This window comes from Podarcis erhardii (assembly GCF_964252035.2).
Source record: "Podarcis erhardii genome assembly, chromosome: 9".
In the NCBI taxonomy this organism is placed as follows: Eukaryota; Metazoa; Chordata; class Lepidosauria; order Squamata; family Lacertidae; genus Podarcis; species Podarcis erhardii.
In genome coordinates this window covers 35,052,573-35,076,842 of record NC_138512.1, presented here as the reverse complement: position 1 = coordinate 35,076,842, position 24,270 = coordinate 35,052,573, and the positions used below count along the sequence as shown (strand labels likewise).

Genomic DNA, 24,270 nt, shown 5'->3' with positions numbered 1-24,270 from the left:
CATGCTGATAAGGCAGGAAAGTTGGTAAAAGCAGAAATAGATGAGTATATCCTAAAACAGGCTTCCGTTAATACAGTTGGAATGTCTTTTTGTCTTTCCTAAAAATAAGTTTCCTTTTCAGAACGTATTTGATGAACTCTGTCGTATGGCTATAGTCCAGCACAGGACAAGGCAAGCTTGGAAACATTGAAATCAGGGAGCTTGGCTCTGTGTTAGAGCCTATGTCACTTGGAAAGGCCTGGCCCTAGCATTAGGCAGAGTGAGGTGGCAGCCTAAGGCAACTGATTTTTGGTGTCATGAAAGGGCAGCAAATTGTTAGTTGATGAATTGTTCTATTCCAAAAGGCTTTTGGGAACTCACTGGTTTGTTGGCTTGTTTGCTTGTTTGTTTTACAAGGCTGGATGAGTGAAGTCTTTCTGTGATGTCATGCTGAGTATTAGAATGTTTCCAGGGCCATTAGAAGCATGTCATAATAATTCATTCTATAGGTTCTGTGGATAAATTCACCATAAAGTAATCTCAGATCTGCCACAAAATTCAGTTTGGGGCAGAAGTGCTTCATCAATATGAATGAGTCTTGATTTTTATTTTTAAAAATCTCTAGAATGAATGCAGCAGAACTTTTCTAATAGAAGAAAGTTGAGTCAACTTCAGTCATTATTCTACAGCAAAATGCATAGTGGTACAAACTATTTTGGATGTTTCACTGGAATAAAGATGAACAAACATGTACAGGATACCAAGGACAGACTTTTCCAGAATGCAGCACATTGCATTCTTTGAATCACTCACTCTTCTGGGAGAGTGATAGCAAAACTGCATTCTTGTAGGCTTTGCCAAATGTGAATTCTGGAAGTTGTGTAACATCACTTATCTTGGAGCATTAATCATGTAAGTGATCTCTTTAACTAAGCCTCAGCAAAGTGCCCGCCTAGAATGATTTTGTATATTCAAAGCTTGCCTTGTGTACAGTTGATGGCTACTGGTATGCATGAAGGAGTCAACATAATGCACTGGTGTTCCACGATTTGAAGGAATATGCACAGTAAATACAGAGACATTGTATTGACAGATTGTGGTGCAGGTTGCTGTTTTCCTTTCCAAGGAAGAGGTTTGTGAAGAGCCCTTTCTCCACTCTTTTGATTTACAGCCTGCTTCTTTCCCCAAACAGAAGCCTCCAGCTTGAATTGTGCACTGCTCTTTTCCTCCCCAGCTTCTTGTAACTCTGACGTTATGTTTTTCAGGCCCTCTGTCGAGCAGTTTTTTTCTACAGCACAGGCCACATGGTCAACGCAGATAACTCAAAATAGAACCACCCTCAAACCGGGACTGCAATGCGTTGCTTATGGCTGGTTGCCTTGACTCTGCTGCCTTTCCTGTGCTGTTATCCCCTCTGCCTCATTTGACAGTAAATGTCAGGTTAACGGGGCTGTTCTGCATTATGCATGTGCAGGAATTGCGTGACTCCCATTCCTTAGCCTTTCCGCATACTCCAGATGTGAAGAAGCATCTCAGTGGTCTTTACATAGGCCAGGGACAGGCATATCTCCTTCCCCCCTCTCCTTGGTTTGAATTCCTTTGCTTTCTTCCCTGGTCTCATTTAACTGTGGTTTAGCATTACAACTACGCTAACTGCAGCTGCATTTAGGCATCACGTTCACATATTATTGGCTTGCAAAGCCCAAACAATCATTTCTTCTTAGGCTTGAACCAATGTCAGCATGGTGTGCGAGGGGTGGACAAACTAGGATATCAAGCAATGGTTTGAAGCTGGTTGGGCCACCTGTACTTTGCTGATTTACATGTAGGTTCAGAGCTCATTGGCAAACCACAGGCATTAGGGATGGGCGGGAGCCAAGGAGTGGAGGGATGTGTAAGCAGAGGAAGCAGGTGCAGTGGAAGATGATCCAGGGGGACCAGTGACTGGTGGGGTGCTGTGCTCCTCATGAGTCAGCTGCCGGTGGTGGAAGAGGGGAGGCAGGAGGAAGAGACCAGGCAGCCAGAGACAGGGGAGATGGAGAAAGGAGAAGAACTGCAGAACGCCTTGGATCCCAGAGACGAAACTCCCTGGTGCAGCCAAACCAGCTCAGTTTGACTGTATTTTCAAAGAACATAGCAGGCAGCAAGGCAAGTCCACCCCGCTTCATATCAGCAACTGTCTCACCGCAAAGAGGTTTGCATCTGTCACATGTGGCCTGTGGAGCCAAAAAGGTTTCCCACCCTAGAGGGTTGTCTTGGGATCACTATGACCCTTGGCCCCCCCTAAGGACACAATTGGCTCACACCACAGGCCATATTTGCAGTATTCAATCTGCAGAATTTCCAGGTGTGTACAGTTTTGCTACATTGCAAATTAAAACCTGAGAAACTTCCATGTTTGGGCTCAGCAGCTTTGTGCCATACCCAGCTTCCAGTGCAGATGGCACTGACGAATGCATATTAGATTCTTCTGGTGAGTGGTAGATAAACATTGCTATTCAGTCGGTTGATAATCTGCAACACTTATTAGAAGTGGAATACTCACAACTTCTACTTCTCAATGTAGCGGGCCTAAAGGAAGCAAGCATTTTCAGTTTCCTACCATTAAAGACAAGCCTTGCACAACTGGTTTCATAAATCAACTGCATGACATCCTTGTAATCCAATGAAAGTGCTTTAGAAGGGAAAGGACAACAAAAAAATGTTCTTAATTCTGCTTAATTACAGTACCACTGTCAGCCAGCCAAACAGATTTGAGGACACATAAATCCCAACTGATATAAACAGGAGCCGTGCTGGAGCTTGTCATTTCAGTTCAGTCCCGTGGCTTGTGCCCCACTTGTAAATTACTTCCAGTGGGTCCTCCCTGAAGAATTTTTCTATTGTAAGAGAGGATGTTACCCTTAAGGAATGGCAGAGACGTTGCTTCACTCCTGACTCCCATTAATCCGAAGCAACATTGCCACGGTGGCCCATCACCCAGGGCGATGGGAATTGTAGTCCAGTTACAGCTGCAGGACCATAGGCTCCCCATCCCTGACTGATGTTGGGGATATAGAAACTGCCTTATAGCATGTCAGGCCACTGGCCCATCTAGCTTAGGGGTGGGAGACCATCTTGGTCAGGCAGGCCGGATCCCAAAGTGGTGGTGCTGTGGTCCAAACCACTGAGCCTCCTGGGCCTTGCCAATCAGAAGGTTGGCGGTTCAAATCCCCATGGCAGGGTGAGTTCCCATTGCTCTGTCCCAGCTCCTGCCAACCTAGCAGTTTGAAAGCACACCAGTGCAAGTAGTTAAATAGGCTATGGTGGGAAGGTAAACGGTGTTTCCGTGCACTCTGGTTTCTGTCACTGTGTTCCGTTGCGCCAGAAGTGGTTTTAGTCATGCTGGCCACATGACCCGGAAATGCTGTCTGTGGACAAACGCCAGCTCCCTCGGCCTGAAAACAAGATGAGCACCACAACCCCATAGTCACCTTTGACTGGACTTAACCGCCCAGGGGTAATTTACCTTTTTTTTAAGCTTTTTTACACGTCCAGAGATCTCTGTTTTTGACAGGTGGGTGGATGTCAGGTGGAGCTGTGCCCACCAGAAGCCAGCAAGACTTGCATTCGGTGCTGCATTTAAACAGCTTAACGTAGGCCATGCTGTCAAGGAATACTTGGGATCACACTCTTAAGCTTGCAACAGGGGTCAGTGCCACTCGGGAGCTCTGATTGGGATCTGCTGAGTGGAACCAATCCAAGCTGGGCTTCTGTATTCACCACCAAAGTTAAACAGCCATGGCCATGATCTGCACCATAATGACAAGTGAGTGACAGGAGGGCGTGGCTAGACAAAATGGCTGCATAGGCCCAATTGGCAGGCCTAGGACCTCCATCCCTCTTCTACACTAACTGGCAGGGGCTCCCCAGAGTACAGTCAGGGTGTCTTTCCTCGCCCTGAGTGGAAATGCCAGAGCTCTACCACTCAGCTGCAGCCCTTCTCCTCGCCGTTAATTGTGACAGACCTAACCTCACCCTAACTGCATGTTTTAGGTTGGAAGCCTTTGTATTTACGTAACATTTGCCATGTGTGTGGGAAGAATATTCTCTTCAGAGTCAGCTACTAGATGACTACTGCTTTTGCGCATCTGCTAGGCTACAATAGTCAGACTACATAATATATGAGACTTCACTTGCAGAGCAATATCCAGGCCAAGATTTTAAAGTTGTCAGCTACGATATAAATATTTATAGGGCAGATATACTAAAAGAGAAAAAGGTGTGCACACATAATAATATTAAAAGAAAAAGAACAGCATCTGGAAAATTTAGGACTATTCGTGGCTTTCTAGCTGTGATAGACAGCATGTAAACAAGACGGATGAATCTTCCAATAAAGACCACACAAGGATAAAGCTGATATTTGCTTGGATTGAGGTTTCGTTGAGAATGTAGCATTGCTACAGTAGAGCAGCTGTAGCCCTTTGAGTGCATGGGTGTGATCTTGCATATAATACTTGCTAAAATAGTTTGCGTGCATTATGTGGCACAGTGGCTGGCCGCTGTCCCATGCACAAATATTTAGAAGTTCCACTATAAACACACACACACACACACACACACACACACACACACACACACACACACACCAGGCTCTGTAGCTCCCATGGCTTCTTCCTTTCGCTCAAATCCAACAATAACCTCCTACCCCATCCTGCCTGAAACTGTTGTTTAAGCCATTCATGTTCTTATTGTAAACCAAGCTCTTATTCTTCAAGGCTCCTTTTGGGGGGGAACCCTATTTTAAAGTTTAGGTGAAGTAAAGCACCCCTGGTGGTGGTGCGGTCCTACTTGTTCCACCCTTGCTATGAGCCTGGGGCAGGTTACACAGGAAGCAGGCATACACCAAATATGCCAACTTCAAGGGAGATAGGAAATCTTCTCTTGTTTAAGCCCTGGAGAGTCCAATATAGATGTGTGGGAAATAATTAAATACAAGTTAAAGAGTTTGGGGTGGGCTTTTTTTGCACAGCCTTGTGTTTAAGCCCTTGCTTGGTTGCTAGAGGTGGAAAGGAACTGCATCCAGGGAAGGGAGTGCATTGTGGGAGGTGGGGTGGAGCATTCCTTTCGCCCTCCATCAGCCCATGTTTCTATGCTGGTCAAGGCCCTTTCCTGTACCTGCAACATGGAAATATAGCAGGGCGAGTGGAGGATGTACTGAGTCCATCAGCCCCTTTTATGACTTACAAGTGGACTAATGATTGGTTGGTTTGCATGTTAGGCTTCTGTGAACTTAGTAAGCATGAGTAGGATTGGACTGTAAAGCCAGCTCTGTTTGTGGGACCAACTCCCAAGTCAGTGCCCATAGGATTGCAGCCATATATAAAGAGCTGGTGATGTTGCTGCATTCTGTCATGTGTTTCATTGTTTTGTGATAGCAATATTATTTTTGGCATTCACAATGAATTTTTGCAGGGTAGCAAATCTTTTTTTCATCATAAGGAAACTGAGAACAATATTTCCTGGAATGAGATTATTGTCTCAGCTAATCTGGTACATAGGTGTGTTTGTTTGTTTGTTGTGCATTTATATTTAAGCATTCCTTAGTTTTGGTTTGTATCATTTGTACTGCTAACTTCGGGGGGGGCATTATTTAAAAGCGCTGGTTCACACGCAGATAAGGGTGTGGTACAGCTGTAATGGTTACGAGAGGGGAAATTGTCTGTATCTTCCCCCATGTCCACTTCCATTTGCAGATTCTCTCTGTTTCTGCCATTGCTGCCAGGTCTTCACCATGGTTAAAGCATCTATGCTCACCTGAACCATGGTTATCACTATGCAAGGTACCTTTCCATCAGGATTTGGGAAAAAACAGCTTCAAATCCTTGTAACAGTGGTAATTCTGTCTAGCTTGGTGCAGGTGCAGCCTATAATCAAGAAAGGAGGCAAAGAATTTACACATGGCAGGGTATAAGCTGGGATTCCCATGCCCCACTTCTCATCTGCTAACAGGGAATGTAGGTCAAGAATGTTTATCCACATAGGACCAAACTGGCATTTCTCTTTTTGTTGTTGGCATTGTTCACAACACAACACAAAATTAAATTTGTTTTCTCCTGTTTTTAAATACAGGGACCCTCTAAGGCTTCAGCAGCTGCAAAACCAAATCCGACTGGAAAAAGAATCTGCCCAGTGGTGCCCTCAGCAGCAAGCTGGTTTCCATCAGACTCTGCCCTTGTCTCCAACTTTCCCCCCTCCACCTTCATTCCAAGAACTCGAGTCAAGTCACTCTGCCACTTCTCCTGGGCAAATGAGCGTTCTGAACTCCCATTCTGCTCCCGCCATGCAGTCATCCGGCTCCTTCAACTATGCCCGTCCTAAGCAGTTCATTGCTGCGCAGAACATCAGCCCTGCTTCCAGCTACGTGACTCCTTCCTCCGGATCTTCAACATCAAGCCTTCCATCTCCCATGTCTCCAACAGCTTCTCAGAAACAATTTGGCAGAACATCTGCTCCCTCTTTCTCTCAGCCATTTGCTCCGGAGGGGGAGTACCCGTGGTCTCCTTCTCCACCGCCTCCACCTCCACCAGTTTTCAGTCCAACATCATCTTTTCCAGCCGCCGATTTCTTTCCACTGCCGCCACCTCCGCCCCCTCCTCTCCCGACTTCTGTCCCTTCACCCTCTGGCAGCCTTTCTCCAACATCAAGGTTTTCAAACTCCGGCCAGTCCCCAGCCGCCTTCCTCAGCTCCATGCTGCCATCCCAGCCACCTCCCATCTCTGTCAACGCACTAGGACTTCCAAAAGGCGTCACACCACCGTAAGTATCAATGTTTGGTGGACTTCTCAAAACAAATGATTTATTAGTCTTGCTTTTACTTGTAGCGCTTTGCTTTTTGTAGGCACCTCCATGACTGTCTCCATAGTTAACGTATTATTCCAGTTGGATATCTCTCAGAACACACTTGTATGGCAGGTATCTCAGCCATGATGCATGGTCTTCTACCAGCATTCATCCCCCCCCCCCAGTCCATTGCAGTTAAAAGCCCTGGTACCTTCAGACTGTTATCCTTTGTTACATGCACATGCTTGTTGGATGCTCCTCTTATATATCTATAGCCAGCTACCTTTCCTCCTCGGCCCAGAATAGGAAGTTGCATTTGAAGGGGCAGTCAAGAATAGTAGTCGATCCACAGAGTCCTCATTGCCCACCAGTTGCTGGCTTCAAAATAATTTCCAGACTTCACCTAGTCTTTCCTTTCCCTTGGTCCACCCTCCTAAGATGACTAAAGTTATTGTTATACTCTGGGTCCCTGTCCTTGGCAACATTACAACGTCTCATTTTTGCCACTTCCCTTCTAAGAAGGTAGGTATGTGTGTCTATGTCCAAACATGCAGTATGTGAAACAGCTGAGAAGGGATGGTGCTGGGCACCATTCTGAGCCAACCAGCAGAGCAATAACTGGCCAGATGTATATTTGGAAGGCCTGTGATTGCCAGTATAATCTCTTATTTCTACTCTTATTACTTAAAAAGGTAAAGGTAAAGGACCCCTGACAGTTAAGTCAAGTCGCGAACGACTCTGGGGTTGCAGTGCTCATCTTGCTTTACTGGCCGAGGAAGCTGGTGTTTGTCCACAGACAGCTTTTCCAGGTCATGTGGCCAGCATGACTAAGTGACTGGTGAAACCAGAGCAGCGCACGGAAATGCTGTTTACCTTCCCGCCAGAGTGGTACCTATTTATCTACTTGCACTTTGACGTGCTTTCGAACTGCTAGGTTGGCAGGAGCAGGGACCGAACAACGGGAGCTCCCCCCGTCGCGGGGATTTGAACCACCGACCTTCCCATTGGCAAGCCCTAGGCTCTGTGGTTTAGACCACAGTGCCACCCATGTCCCTGCTCCTATTACTTAGGATTCTGCTAATTGTGGCCATTGGACTTTTGAACTCTTATACTGGAGTACAGCCTTGATCCCAGCATCTCCCCCTTCCCCGCCTTGACAATAATCAGCACTGCAGGAAGCTTAACCAGGAAAGATAATGTAGATTATTTTGAACCACTGCAGAGATAAAGAGCCTCATTGGCTTCCTTTGACACCACATTCCATTATGGCCTTGGTCAGACTATCCTTTTCAGTCTTCAGGTCTTCTCCCACACAGTGCCTTTTCGAACCTAACGTTGTTCAGCTGTGGCCTGTTGTTTAAAAGGTCAAAAGCTCATTTGGTTTCAGCTCCCCTCCTCCTTACTTCCCAGTGGCTGTTTCTACCTGGCACAAAGTCTAAGGAGTTAATAGCAAACATGTCCTCCACATTTGGGGGGAAAGTTGAGGAAATAATGGATGAAAACTCACTATAGCTAAATAGAAGAATGGAATCAACTTGAAGCCAAAGGAGACATTGTGATTTCCCATGAAACCAAAGTTTTATAGAGCTCTCAATCAAGGCTCAGTAACATTTGTTCCCGAACATGTGGCATGGGAACATGAGCAATAAATATCACATAAACATTTCAACCCGAAGGAGCTTCATTTTTGTGAATTAGAGGCCTCTGTAGATTGTGGATTTGGCAGCATTGCCGGAACCATCATTGTTCAAGTGAACATCTTCCAGTTGGACAGCTTTAAAGTGCTAGATTGCCAGCATATAGGTTTAGGCATTCCAGAATCTTGCGTTTTTAAAAACACACACAACCAAAACCTATGTTTCTAAAGGTTTGTTTACTGCATGCAGAAAACATTTAGAAATAGCAACTTGGATACATAATAAAAACCAGTTAAACAATTGCTTAACTTGAGAAATACGTGCAAAATTGAAGAGTATGCAAGAAGGCCTGGAAATAGAATGCACCGCCAATGAGCGGGCTGTGGCAATCCCTGGCAAAATTCCTGGAGCCCATCCAGCCCTCTTCCTGTCCACAGAGATCTGTGAATTTGCTTCATAGACATAGTTTTTCCTACCCTCCTCTGAAACTCCCTCCGGGCTTTGGGTAGAATAGTTTAAAGAGAGTGGTGTGTCCCACTGGTCAGCTGATTTGTGGGATGTTGCTCCCTTTTTAATGAACTAGAATTTGGGTTCAGTTACAGATAGGTAGCCGTGTTGGTCTGCCATAGTCAAAACAAAACAAATTCCTTCCAGTAGCACCTTAAAGACCAACTAAGTCAGTTCTTGGTATGAGCTTTCGTGTGCATGCACGAAATCTGAACATGTGTGCTGAATCGTGTGCATGCACGATGTATCTGAAGAAGTGTGCATGCACACGAAAGCTCATACCAAGAACTGACTTAGTTGGTCTTTAAGGTGCTACTGGAAGGAATTTGTTTTGTTTAGAATTTGGGTTGTCCCTTCCATTTCAGGCTACTATGCTCCTTGTCCACAACCTTAGCTGTTGCTGTCCCTTCCTTCTGTCTACAAGTGGTTATCACATACAGCAGAGATTGCTGCTTCCTATCTATGCTGTGGGTCTGGTTGCCTTGAATCAGAAGATGCCGAGTGCATTTTTCAGTTGCATCAAAAACAAATTGCAGGCCTTAGTGCCTATTTTTCCTCTCTCTGATTGACTGTGTTCATTACAGCCACCAGGTACATACATAGCTGGATCTATTTCCTAGTCCTCTTCAGATCAGTACAACCGTGTAGCAGAATCCCAAACTGGTTCTGTTTCGTTCCTTTCTGTTCATATGAAAGTGCAGTTTAATTGTATCTCCAAAGGCAAATCCAAATTCTCTCTCTATGTACATTTGTGGAGTCGCATGGTTGAGCCTGAAAGCACAGCTGGCTCATAAGAAGTCTCTGCAAATATACAGTACATAACCACTAGAAAGAGAATGCAGAGTTAGTCATCAGTCCATGGCTAGACTGGAATCCCTTGCAACGTCAGAGGGCAGGAGAATGCATTTTCAGCTTGTGAGTATCTCAGCTTGAAAGAGGAATAGAAGCAGGATTTGTGCAAGATTGGTTGTTCACATTCTTTGGTGCAACTCTGAATGTTCACAGAGAATTCTGCTGTGTGCATAACTCCCAGCAGTAATGGCTCTGAGTAGGAACAGCCAGCCCCAAACATAATAAAAGATGTAAAATGTAAAAGAAAACATTGCTTTGGAATGGGCATTGTTTACACATTCCAAAATTACCATTAGATTTCTTTTCTTTTCTTGCTGATGTTAAATTTAATTGCTGTTTCCATGTTCTTCAAAGCAGTCAATCAAATATGAAACATCTATGGGAATTGAGAGGATTAAGGAATGTTATGTGGTGGGGTGGGGAATATTGCATTTATTTGAGTGGAAGCAGCTGGTTGTCTCATCCAAATGTGCTTTTTTGAATTTGATTTTGCTTCAGTAACTACCAAGTCACCCAGTGTCCACTGGTTTTTATCATTTCCTTTCATTGATCAAGGATGCTTGTAAGCAGTATCAAAGGAAGACAATGCATCATGCTGCTAAGCAATTCATTAAGCAGCATATCCCACCTTCTAAGTGAAGCTGGCTGATCTGCTGTACAAAAGACTTCTGCCATAAATGTGTGCATGCACATGACGTCACAGATAATGGCTTCAGTTGACTAATGCAGTCTTTTGTGCACAAGCCCTTTGCCAGCTGTAGTAGAAGTGCCCAGCACACTAACTCAAAGCTACAATATCCCATACATATTGGGTTGCAGCCAACATCTTGATTACAGTGTGAGCTCTTGATCTCTTCCTTTCCCCGCATTTTTTTGGCGGAGGGTTGTGGGGGAGTCCTGACTCACATAGCCTTCAGTAACAGCAGTTTGGGCTCCAACAACTTTTTATTCTTTGTGCTCCTCCTTATCTATTGGAAACAAAACCAAAACACGGACACTTTTTAAGGTTTAGGGTTGTTGTTTTTTATTATACCAAAGCAGAATACATTTGTGGGTGTAGCAGCAGTACTGACACACTTGAAGGAAGCAAGGCATTAAGAACATTGTCCTCAGTCCCATTTGGCACCTTAATAAATCCTGTTCTGAAAGTGAATCCTGAAGGCAGGACAAAAGCCTGGCTGTAACACAGGTTTTAGCCAGAATATTCTGAAGTTGCTGCTTCACAAGAAAACACGGATGATTCCCCATAGTTGCACTTGTCCCAACTTTTATCAAATATCTCTGAGAAACTTCATAATGGCTCACCCCGCCCCTGCCATGTTATTTTGTAGGCAGATACTGTGAAGAACAATGTAAGTGTTATCCACAGTTATGTTCAGTACGTGCATAACATAAATTGATTTTATTAAATTTGCCCAGAGTTATGAAGGACACAAGCAGATCTTTGTCCAGATGCGCCAAGTCTCATTCATAATCCGGATGGAGTGCTGTGGGTTACTCCTCAATAAGCATTGGCCCGTAATTTGGCTTATTGGGAAGCCGGGGATGCCAACTTGAATAAAATGTAGGGGGGGCAGGTAAGCCCCACCTCAAATAATTGATCACATGATGGGGCACGCACACATCATCTGAATGGCAATTCCCATCAACCTTGGAGGGGCCCGACCCCCTCAAATATTTTTTTTTGGGGGGGGGAGCTGAAGGGACCTCGTCCCCTAGGAGTTGGCTCCTATGATGGGAAAGGAGGCACTTTCCAGGTTGGTACAGTAGCCAAAAGGACTGACCTCTTCTACCTTGACAAATGGTTGCATCTGGAAGGGTTTATTTCCCATATGCTTTTTATCTACTTCTATTTCTAAGTGACTGCTGCAGTAAAAACATTTTTCTAATGACAAGTGACCTGCTGTCAGTCTCAACTAAACAAAGCTACAAAGCATATGTCATACTCTATTGAGAGAGAGGGAAGGGTGCCCTGGCTTATTTACTCAGGGTCTTTTGGTAGGGCACAAGCCAACCATTTGCTGCTTTTGGCTTACTGACCTGGCTAGAGGCCTATGCACTTGCCATGTTAGAAGGGGGCCTCATGGGTGATTGAAGTTAATGCAGGTTTACTCTTTAATGGGAATTTTGTTTTATTTTTGGTAAGTTTTGGATAATATCCAATAGCTGAAAAATATAGTTGGTTTTATTTTCCCTAAACTTGTATATTTATTTTTTATTTTTTTAAAAAAATACATTGCTTTTTAGTTTAGATAAAAAGGGCTCAGGCGGTGGTATTGAGGTTCTTTTTTAGATACCAAAGAACACAAGTTCCATTTACGTGAAATTCAGGAAAAGGCTTTAAATAAATAAATTACAATAGATTTTGCTTAATATGGGATTATGTGTTTGGATTAAAAGGGAAAAAAAATGTGAACATAAACATCAGTGTAACACTCTTATTTCCAAAAGATCTTTAAAAGTATATTGTAGCTTATAATTCTCTTAATTTCATTAATAATTATCCAAAATGGTTGCAGAGTGGAATACAGTAATCACTTGTGGTTATGTTCCCTTTCAGCTAAGGGAAAGTTGTCTTCACAGCAGTCAAGATCAGTATCTTTATGGTTCTGATCTTATTTGGAGTCATATACTAGCAACATGTTCTTTTTAAATTTGGATTTGGCAGATGCAGCATAATGTCATTGGTCTTGTTTGCACGTCACATTAAGCCAAACAGTGCAAGTCTGTTGGTACACTGTAAGAAGAAAATTATAGCTGCTTTGCATCTTCTTGGCTCCTGCTGTTGCTACACTGCCAATACCTGAGCCATGGTTTGGCTTAGCATTATGTGTGAACCCAAGCTTGTGTTTTGACTCCCCACAAACAGACCACAAGCAGTAAGCCAAAGACAATCTCCCACATTTTGTACAGATTTGGGGGGGGGAATGTTTTGATAGACAAAGCTATAATAATAACAATTTATTATTTTTACCCCGCCCATCTGGCTGGGCTTCCCCAGCTACTCTGGGCAGCTTCCAACAAAATATTAAAAACACGATAAAACATCAAACATTAAAAACTTCCCTAAACAGGGTTGCCCTCAGATGTCTTCCAAAAGTCAGATAGCTGTTTATTTCCTTGACATCTGGTGGGAGGGCGTTCAAGAGGGTGGGTGCCATTACTGAGAAGGCCCTCAGCCTGGTTCTGTAGGTCATGCTAAGAAACAGATTAATAAGAACCTCCCTGCTCTGGCACCCCACCCTGAGTTATTACATGAACATAACAATTACATGTGCTCTGCCCGTTTATTTGTAATTTTGTAAGTAGGATTTTATATATTGTTTGTGGTACGTTCAAGCAAATTACAGATACTGAGCGTACATGGAGTTTGAAATATTGCTTATTCTAACTGATTTGAAGCTTTCTTCTTATCAACACACACACATTGTGTGTGTGAATCTTCAAGGAGAAGGTTTCACTTATTCATTCTAGAAAGAAATGAGTAATACCAGCTAGTTGCCAACACTGGGGCTGGCGTTGTTGGGGACCTGCCAAGGATCATACCACTAAAGGGGCCCCACTGTCAACCTCTTCCTGGTCCTGGTGGTCCTCCTTGCTGTCACTGCTTGTCCATCTGACCAGAGTGAGGTGATAGGTGTAATTGCTTGCCTTGGTCTCTCCCTCTGGATGGTTTTATTGATTGGAGGACAAGTGAACAGGGAGTGGGAAGAGGAGCAAGATGGAGATGGTGCGTGAAACCATAATACTCTGGGGTAACTGATCTCTCTTTGTATAGCACCCACAGTGTCTGTAAATTATCTATGTTTTCTTTGCAGTGGATTTCCAAAGAAAACAGGCAGAACTGCTAGGATTGCATCTGATGAAGAAATTCAGGGCACAAAAGATGCTGTTATTCAGGACCTGGAAAGAAAGCTTCGCTTCAAAGATGACTTACTGAACAATGGCCAACCAGTACGTAGCAGCAAGATCTTTATTGACAAAAATCAGTAGAGCCACATATTTGGTTTGGAGACACTTACAGTCGTACCTTGGATCCCGAACGCCTTGTGAGTCGAACATTTCGGCTCCCGAACGCTGCCAACCCAGTAGTGAGTTTTCTGGCTTGCAAACGTTCTTTGGAACCCGAACGTCCTGACACGAGTTCCTGCAGCCAATCGGAAGCTACACCTTGGTTTCCAAACGTTTTGGAAGTCGAACAGACTTCTGGAACGGATTCTGTTTGACTTCCGAGGTACCACTGTATTTTGGTTTTAATGTGTAGAATACAGCACATGAAAGGGGGGAAAACGCAATTGTAAACTGGCAAAATAGACCTTGAAGTAAAGCAGATACTGCAGAAGAAGAGAAATAATAGATGTGTAGTCTTACAATGGGTTGGAATCAGAGGTTCCCTTCCTCTGAGGAGAGTCTTACTCCAATGAAAATAGCTTTTGAAGCCAACTTACTCTAAAACTTGTTGCTCAGATTAACAGCATGTAAAACTACAGAAGATAGGCTTCCTTGACGTACTTTATAAAAGAACATTTGCATAGGGGCTGTAAGGGTAAAATGTCCCTCCAGTTTTTGTTGGGGGGGGGGGAATGTGCCCTAGGGCATGGGTGAGTCTCAGAACTGTCTCCTGAAATGAAGTTGCTGTTTGCTGTGTTGCCCATCTGCTTACCAGTAACTGATGCTAATTTGTCTTTCTCTTTCCTTTTGTTTAGAAGTTAACCTACGAGGAGAAGATGGCTCGTCGACTGCTAGGTGCTGACAGCGCTGCAACCGTATTTAATATTCAAGAGCCGGAAGAAGAACTGGCCGGACAGGTGCGGCTACGTAGCTTTGCACTTGCACAGTAAAAAGAGCCAGTTTATTTCTCTTGGTTCTCTCTGTGCCTGCTTGTTTGAGGGCTGATTGAAAGCATCGCTTTTTTGCAGTAAAGGGAAATCATGCCTGACTTGGGTTTTAGGCTTATACCATGGATTATTGCTAAAGGAGGCATGCTTAATGTCCCCACACCTGATTCATGGCTGCCTGAATGGAGTTTCCTTCCTTACGTGAAGGAAAAATAGACCAAGGTCTAGAGGGTTTAACCAGATGTGCATCTTAGCTGCACTTGAATCCCATAATAGCATGCTATCCAGTATGCCCATAATTGAGAGAGCTGTGCTTCTGTTTTAGAAAAGGATTTTGATGCACATTCCAACTCTTGATGATATAGTCATCAAAGGACTCAATGAAATTTATTTTTAATGCCAAAAGTGTGCCGAATAGTTCTTGCCTTAGTCAGCCTCTCCAATGTGACAGATATTCTAGACATTCTATCATCCACATGAATATGCATAACCGGTGCTTTTTTCTTTTAAGAAAATGTTTTGGGGTACTCTCATTTTGACTGAAGAGAATCACCATTTTATAGTTCAAATTGGGAAAAATAAATGCAGTGAATGGGCCAAAGTACAAAGATTCACAAAATGTTTAGGGGTATGCGTATCCCTGCGTCCCCCCAGAAAAAAAGAACTGTGCATAACGTTCCACTAACATGGAAAAATGTTTATTTTCTCTGCCATTTTCCCTCTGCCATTAGTCCCTCTGGGGCTTCCTCCCATTTCTTGTATGTGTAGGAAGGAATGGATAGTGCCATTCTCTTATTGAAGGTCATAGAAGTGCCCCTGTATGTACTTCAGTAGCCAGTACAATAGGTGAGGGAGACAACCAGTCCTTAAACCAGGATAGCTAACCTTTCGTTCTGTGGGTATTCCTGGACTAGAACTCCCATCGTCCCTGACCATTGCCCATTCTGGGGCTGCTGAGTATTTAAATCCAACACTATCTGAAGAGCCACAGGTTATATCCATGAAGGATACAATAATGAAAAATCCAAGAAAGTCCAAAGCTTTGATTAGGAGGTATACAGAAATTCTTCACCAAAGAAACGTGGATGTAGGCTCATCAGTTAAATTAACTACATGCATAATTTTAAGCGGTGGGGGGGACCTGAAGGTTTTATGGGATGACTAGACTGTGTCTGCTGGAAGAACTATTTGGTTGGGGCAATTGTTTAATCATACAGATGGATGCATGATTCCTCTTACATTGGCAAAACTGTGACATCTGAAGTTAGCCTGAACAAGAGAATAAAATCATGTAAATAAGGGTGATTTAGCCATGAGCAATATTTTAAACAAGACAGAGTGCTTTTTCCTCACAGGATAAGGTGGAAGTGAAATTTTAACATCTTCTCCTTTCTAGCCCCTTCTTTCCTTCTGATCTTTTACTGTCTCAAGATAAACCACGGTCTCTCCATCTTGTCGTCATTTTTGCTTCATCAATAGGTAATCTGCACTTTTGGATACAACCCAGGTCCAGAAGTGAGATGAAAAGTTGGAATAACTTTGAAAAAATTATTTTTAGTTGAACTTGGCAATCTGAACATGTGGCGCATTCCGATGAGTTCTCTCGGGCTGGAGTTGAGTCTCCTTACTTTCGGTGTCTATCTTCTTTTTCTGCCTTTTGCAGGGAAGTGGCTCTCTCGGTGCTTCTGTAGTGACTCCCAAGGATGCCCAAAAGGTTTCGCTTCTCTTCTTTTTTCTTGACTTGCTGTCTGTTGACTTGTTTGTTTTCTGATGTCTTTTCCTTTCCTGACTTTACAAATTTCTGTTTCCATAAATTTATCTTTTTCTTTGTAATGCACAGTTTTTTAATGTTTGTGGCTAACATTTTAAAGCTTTGCTGTGCTGTGCTGTATGGCCAGACCTTATTTTATTTATGTGATACATTTGTTGGATGGTAGCCACCAAGAGCAAGTTATCCTGCATTAACTTGACATCTAAAGGGATGACTGTCAGTAGCTAATCTGAATGGAAGAATGTAGTGTTGAATTCTACCTGTTGTCTAAATGAATTCCTTGTTGGCACATGTAAGAAGGTATCCAGCTGAATTTCAAAGTATTCTAACATTTCTATTGCATACAACCATCTCCCTCCCTTTCTGAATTTGGCACTTCAGGTGGCTTTTATTGAGAAAACAATAAATAATGGGAGGACATGGAATGTGACCACGTGGTAGGTCCTTGCACAATTTCCCAATCTCCAGCTATGCCATAAATTCACTGTTACCATATGCAATTCCTTTCCCAATGCAGGAAGATCATAATACTGGATTTACCATACTGCTATTCTATCTGCACAAGCATTCCAATTTGCCCCATGAAATTTTTGGAGATGTGGTGGGAGAAGATGCCCCATTGCACAAATGGAAATCCTTATTCTGGGCTTCCGCTGACAAGGCTAGTTAGATGAATCCCACCCAGAGATTCTTATGTTTTACATTCAAGAATACAGTTTTCTACTTTAAGTGCAATCCTAATGGATTTTGTAATGATATATATATATATATATATATATATATATATATCTGGAAAATGAAGTTACCTAACTGGAAACTTTAGCTGAGGTTTTCTTGTTTGGTAGGAATACAAAGTCTCCAGCTTTGAGCAGAGGCTGATCAGTGAGATTGAGTTTCGGCTGGAGAGATCTCCTGTAGAAGAGTCTGATGATGAGGTCGAGCATGGAGAAGAAGACCCGGAGAACAGTGTGGCACCGTATTTTGAGATGAAGCTGAAGCATTACAAAATATTTGAAGGAATGCCAGTCACCTTCACCTGCAGAGTGGCTGGAAACCCAAACCCAAAGGTAAGAGAAAAGAAACTTAATTGGAGGTACACACAAAGCGTCAGTGGACTCTCGGTTGAAACATAGAGTCATAGAGTTTGATGCGACCCTGATGATCATCTAGTCCAACCCCCTGCAATGCAGGAATTGTCATGTAATTCTTTTTTTATATATATAAATATTTATTAGAGTTTTTAAATACAAATGCACCAATAATAAACAATCTTACTTCTATCACAACGTAGTTTCATCACTTCTTTGGACTCCCTCACGTCTCCCGCTCCCATTTACATCGTTAAAAGATTTTTCCAAGCAAATTATCAACTTGTTTACGATCTTATATCCACTCATTCAAGTATAATCTAACAATTCTCCATAAAATTTATGTTTTCTTTAATCTCACTTATCATCAAATTCAAAATCTAATTTAGTGGTGGCCAATTTTTTATAATCTAGCATCCTTCTTAACATTCAACCAAATTACAATGTTTTTGTAAATACATCTTAAATTTCTTCCAGTCTTCCTCAATCCTCTCTTCTCCCAGGTCTCGGATTCTGCCAGTCATCTCGGCTAGTTGCATGTAGTCCATCAGCTGCATCTGCCACTCTTCCAGTGTGGGTAGATCTTGAGTTTTCCAGTTTTTTGCGATGAGTATCCTTGCTGCCGTTGTTGCATACATAAAAAATGTTCGGTCCTTCTTTAGCACCTTCTGGCCGACAATACCCAAAAGGAAGGCCTCTGGTTTCTTAGTGAATGTATACTTAAATACCTTTTTCAGCTCATTATATATCATTTCCCAGAAAGCCTTCACCTTAGGGCATGTCCACCAGGGGTGAAAGAATGTTCCTTCATTTTCTTTACATTTCCAACATTTATTATCAGACGAATGGTATATTTTGGCAAGTTTAACTGGGGTCATGTACCATCTATATATCATTTTCATTACATTTTCCTTCAGAGCATTACATGCAGTGAAGTTCAGCCCAGTGGTCCATAACCTTTCCCAGTCCTCGAACATAATGTTATGCCCAATATCCTGTGCCCACTTTATCATAGCCGATTTAACCATTTCGTCTTGTGTGTTCCATTTTAACAGCAAGTTATACATTCTAGATAGTACCTTAGTCTTTGGTTCTAACAATTCTGTTTCTAACTTCGATTTCTCCACCTGGAACCCTGGAATTGTCATGTAATTCTACTCAATATTGATCCAGAGCAGAACTCCATTGTATAGTTAGCAGAGTAAAAACTGAAACACGTTGCAGGATTCACAAAAAAGACCAGAGGCAATTAATATTTCATCCAGCAGAGCTTTACTGCTACTGAAGGCAAATGAGCATAATGGTCACAAATCCAGTACATTCAGGATTGGCCCTGTCCATAAGAAATCCAGTTGCAGCAGACTTAACTTAAACTTCTAAGTCTAAAACCTTAACACTAAGCATACCATGTACAAAACACCACAACAGAAGGAAGAGAGGTAGAAAAAGAGAAAGTGAAACTCCTACTTGCTTTACATTTATAGTCAGCATTACCTTGACAAAAACAGATAAGAGAACCAGTTTAAGCCAGCTGTACTCAATTTCTCTGAAGCAATAATGCAAACACCATGAACCCTCTGCTTGTTTCTTTCACACAGAGAAGCTTCCAGAACCCTCTTGAATTAAGTAGAATAGGAAAGATCAGATCAATACTTTCTGTACTAAGAAATGCAAACTGACAGGAATATGCACCTGTCCCTTACAGAAATTGAACCTGCAACCTTGGCATTACCAGCACCATGCTCTGTACAATTTCTCTTTTGGTTAAATGTGCTCAGCAGTTCACACAAATGGAGCCTACGGTCGCCAAATTTCACCCTGTGGCAGCTTTCAGCTCCCAGTGCAGTGGCCATGTAATACCAGAGCTCAGGTTTTATGTGTCTTTCAAGGCTCTTCTCACAACTGGATGGAACTGGAAGGTGTGACCGTTTACCATCTGATATCTCAAGAAGTGCATCCTTGTGGTAAACAAGGCTGTTTGGGGATCCTGTCATGTGGAACTTGGTGGAGCGAAAAGCCCATGCAAGGCATCATAGCATTCTTCGATCATGTGGAATGAGATGTGCTTGCTGAGTACCTAATTAGGCCTATGAATTTGGAGTTTTCTTTCCTGCAGGCTCTTGTTGTCATCCACTTGGTGTCAATAGCAGTGGTCATCTATGCCTAGAATTACAAACCCTGGCAGAAACATAGTGGCCAAGAACTCCCCAGAACCACTACCATGGTTTTTGGAAGTCTCATCTCTCTTCCCATGACAATATATGTTCTGAAACTGGGGCCAATTATTCACCCTGAGTCATTCCAAATGACAGAGCCAAGAATTGTTTGTATCAGAGGAATGCTTTATTTCTACTCTTCGCATATTTGTTGAGAATGGTTTGCCATGGAGATAGGGAATCTTTTATGCAAAGTCTTGATGTACTCTTGGCTGACAAAGCCAAACCCATAAAAAGCCTCTCTAAAAGGGCAAGAAGTCACAAATTGGATCACCACTGGGGGTTGTTGTCAGATCAGAGGCTTTGCCTCTGTCTGATGAAGATATCAGCATGTATAATTAAACTGACTTAATGACATCACCAGGCTTATTTTATCTTCCCGATTCCCTGTAATTGCTTAGTCTGTACCCTTTGTCTGAGGTCACTCTGCAACATAATATTTTAGCACACTTGATCAATGAACAAGATCCGTACGTAGTTCTTGTCAGGTCTTGCTCTAAGATTCAATTCTGGATAACATGTGAATAACCAGTTCTGATGTAAGATTTCTTCCACAAGCATGCATTCAGGAAGTAATTTCAGGAAATGATCTTATGTTTTCCAAATAATACATGTTGGGTACTGAAGGGGCCTGCGATGGTTTATGGCCAACTCCCTTTTCAGGAACTTAAAAACCAGTTGTGAAAAGAACTCTTCTGAAATTATGGGAGTTCTTTTTGACCTAATATACATTTCTACTACTATTATAACTATTATATTTATTATGCAGCCACTAGAGGTGATTGTTACAGGAGGCAAAAACTTTTAATCATTATTATGTCTTTAGTTATAAAAAATATATAATTCTGCACAATTTTGAAAGTATGCCCAGTTCTTTTATTTTTGAGCATTCAAAATTTTATAGTGAGCTACAAAACCTTTTGGAGCAGATGTAACTCTTTCTATCAACAGTTTTATTGTTCACATTCTCAAAAACTGAGATCTTGAAAACAGATTTCAAAAAATTGAGATCTTGAAAATCTTGCATTTCAAAATTTGATTTGTGGTTCTGAAATTTAGGTTTCTGTACTTAAAACTTGAGATTTTTTCTCCAAAAATCACTGTAAAAATAGACAAAGGCAACATAGAATCATAGAATTATAGAGTTGGAAGAGACCACAAGGGCCATCGAGTCCAACCCCCTGCCAAGCAGGAAACACCATCAGAGCACTCCTGTCATATGGTTGTCAAGCCTCTGCTTAAAGACCTCCAAAGAAGGAGACTCCACCACACTCCTTGGCAGCAAATTCCACTGTTGAACAGCTCTTACTGTCAGGAAGTTCTTCCTAATGTTTAGGTGGAACCTTCTTTCTTGTAGTTTGGATCCATTGCTCCGTGTCCGCTTCTCTGGAGCAGCAGAAAACAACCTTTCTCCCTCCTCTATGTGACATCCTTTTATATATTTGAACATGGCTATCATATCACCCCTTAACCTCCTCTTCTCCAGGCTAAACATGCCCATCTCCCTTAGACGTTCCTCATAAGGCATCGTTTCCAGGCCTTTGACCATTTTAGTTGCCCTCCTCTGGACACGTTCCAGTTTGTCAGTGTCCTTCTTGAACTGTGGTGCCCAGAACTGGACACAGTACTCCAGGTGAGGTCTGACCAGAGCAGAATACAGTGGCACTATTACTTCCCTTGATCTAGATGCTATACTCCTATTGATGCAGCCCAGAATTGCATTGGCTTTTTTAGCTGCCGCGTCACACTGTTGGCTCATGTCAAGTTTGTGGTCAACCAAGACTCCTAGATCCTTTTCACATGTACTGCTCTCAAGCCAGGTGTCACCCCATCTTGTATTTGTGCCTCTCATTTTTTTTTGCCCAAGTGCAATACTTTACATTTCTCCCTGTTAAAATTCATCTTGTTTGTTTTGGCCCAGTTCTCTAATCTGTCAAGGTCGTTTTGAAGTGTGATCCTGTCCTCTGGGGTGTTAGCCACCCCTCCCAGTTTGGTGTCATCTGCAAATTTGATCAGGATGCCCTTGAGTCCATCATCTAAGTCGCTGATAAAGATGTTGAATAAGACCGGGCCCAAGACAGAACCCTGTGGCACCCCACTAGTCACTCTTCTCCAGGATGAACATATATGTGATAATGGTAAATTTCATGGGGGGGAGAGACTATGGCTTTGGGGCAGAATTGACATCCTGCATTAATTGTTGCATAGCAGGATTTTAAAAAATAATAATGAAAAAAGCCATATTTTTCTACTTTATAGTTGTGTTAATCTAGGACACCAGGTATTTACTGTATCGCTACTTCCTGGCAAGCCTTCTGATTCTGTAATGAAAGAAGTGTGTTATGTTATAAAACAATTACTGGCTCTTACAAGATCAACAGATGTCAGGTAACATTACGAAATCTGAAGTGTACAAGTTCAAACTTATTTTTGAAGCTTTGCTTTTGCTATGTCCTATAGGTTTATAAATGATAACATGCCTTTTTATGTGAAACAGAAAAGTGATGTCAGTGTAGGAGAACACATTAACGAGCCCTTGTTGGCAGCATAGGCATTTTGCAGTCCTGCACACACATGCAGTAGGAAGAGATACAGCTGACTGCTGAGTGAAATTGACGCACGGTACTTCTCAGTGCCAGAAAACCTTACATGGAAGTATGAACTCCCAGGAGCTGGATGGACAGTGATAGACATTCCCTTAATTTTTTGCATAATGATCAAGCATCAGGAAAGGTTAGGATCTGGACAGAATTGGCTGTTGCAATCTATACAGTAATAGCTTTGGGTCATCTCTCCTTTTTGTGCTTTTGGGAATGTAATAATACAGCAAATATTCCTTCCAAGTGATTGAGGTCTCCAGGTGTCTTGAGAGTGAGGATGCTCTCTTAATCCACCTCCTTGCCATGCTTCCTCAAAAAGAACCTTTTAACCAGCAGCTTTCAGGGAAGTTGCCCTCAGATTAAAGATCTTCCTATGAGTTCCTTGCACAAGTCTCTTCTTCATTCATAAATATTGGGAACGGGTAGTCAAGTGTGCCGGCGCCCTTGTAAGCTTACTCATTCAAAGAGGTAACTAATGCTAAGAGGGATGGCTTAGTTTGTCAGGTCTGCTTGTACAACTGGGGGCCACATGTATTTGATGCTGTGGGAAATCCTGCTTCACTTCCCACTACCGATGATTAACATGTGTACTGCTGCTGTATCTGCCTGCAGCCTAAGCTTAACATCATGTCCTTCAATGTGGAGTTATTGAAGAAATCAGTTCTATCCCTACATGAGTATTTATACAAGGCTTGGGATTGGTCCTGAAGTCAAACAAATATAACTCTGTATACAGCGGCTAAGAGGTTTTTTGGGGGGGAGATTGTTTGGGGGCCCCTTTCCACCCTTTGTAAATGAAAGCGACCTTTTCTGTCTTCATTTCAGAATTACTGATAACATTTCAGAGTAATTATAAGCAGCACATGTATTCTGCACTGATAAACTAATGCACGGATGTTAGTCTCAGTGCAAACAAATCCTGGGTGGCAATATATTGTGAGGAAACCATTAGAGGGAAGGGCAGGAAGGAATGTTCACTGATGAAGATCAAGTCTAAATGTGTATCACCCTTTTTTGGGCAAACGTTTAGTTTCACTCTGCTGGACAGAATCTTGGCATGCCCAGCTGAACAGTTTGCAAGCTGCAAAAAAATATCTGTAGAAAAGTAGCTCTCATTTGCCTTCCGGTTATCACAGCATTAGAAGAGTCCTGTTAGTGTGACCTGTGTGTGTTTGTGTTGTACACTCATTTGGGAGGAGAGAGTCATGGCGGTATGTCCTGCTCCAACCCACATACGTTTGTTGATTGTCAGAACAGACCCAGCACACACACAAAATGTGCACACAGCCAGGAACCTGCTATAATCAGGATCTCTGATTGCACAGGGGAGATTATATGTGTGTTGTTCATTCCAACAGTGTGTTGAATGCAATATAGGAGGGCCCGTCACCAAGATTTCCCTCCTCACCCACCGCCATCCTGTATTCAGTGTAAAAACATTGGTCAAATGTACAAGGCTTTGCATTTTTTCCATGTGTTGAGTTCAAGAAGCTTAAACCACTCATAATGTCTGATAGACAGGGATGCCTAGAAAAAAATGTAAACCAACAAACCTCAGGCATTTCATTTTATAGATGAGGTGACACACCACATAAGCAGGATATGGCAGGAATTCCGGTGTGGAGGAAAGTCACTGTTTACAACCTGCCCCTTTTTTAAAAAGCAAGGATGAGGTTAAAGTGACTTGAACAAAGTTGCATGAGATGACATCAGTGCAGTGCTTTTTAAGCCCAGTTTTGGCACTGCTGATTCTTGTCCCTCACTTTAGTCACCTGAGAAAGGTAAGGCAAGCATGGGTTTCTGACCAAGTTCAGACTTGTAGCTGTATCCAAGGTAAGGGAATAGGAGCAGGCTGTTAGTTTGTGCCTGCACTTGCCCACCCTCTTTGCCCAGTTTTGGCATTGGTGGCAGCCCTTAACTTCTTGCAACAACAAGAGAGAACCACTAGCCTCCTCAC

At 42.6% G+C, this 24,270-nt stretch overlaps 2 protein-coding genes across 6 annotated transcripts in view; one reads left to right on the top strand and one right to left on the bottom strand.

Moving 5' to 3' along the window:
• Nucleotides 1-24,270, bottom strand: part of CBR4 (carbonyl reductase 4) — a 239,934-nt gene that overhangs the window by 175,174 nt on the left and 40,490 nt on the right. The gene's annotated exons all lie outside the window — the stretch shown is intronic.
• The window catches only part of PALLD (palladin, cytoskeletal associated protein), a 218,710-nt gene that overhangs the window by 172,797 nt on the left and 21,643 nt on the right, over nucleotides 1-24,270 (top strand). For 3 of the 5 annotated variants that reach the window (XM_081875220.1, XM_081875222.1, XM_081875224.1), the window contains 5 exons: nucleotides 6,094-6,780; nucleotides 13,619-13,754; nucleotides 14,507-14,608; nucleotides 16,302-16,352; nucleotides 17,255-17,476. In XM_081875220.1, coding sequence (XP_081731346.1) covers nucleotides 6,094-6,780; nucleotides 13,619-13,754; nucleotides 14,507-14,608; nucleotides 16,302-16,352; nucleotides 17,255-17,476 — 1,198 coding nt within the window. Of the gene's footprint in view, nucleotides 1-534; nucleotides 892-6,093; nucleotides 6,781-13,618; nucleotides 13,755-14,506; nucleotides 14,609-16,301; nucleotides 16,353-17,254; nucleotides 17,477-24,270 lie in introns of those variants that run through there. The other 2 variants (XM_081875223.1, XM_081875221.1) reach the window with 2 other exon arrangements.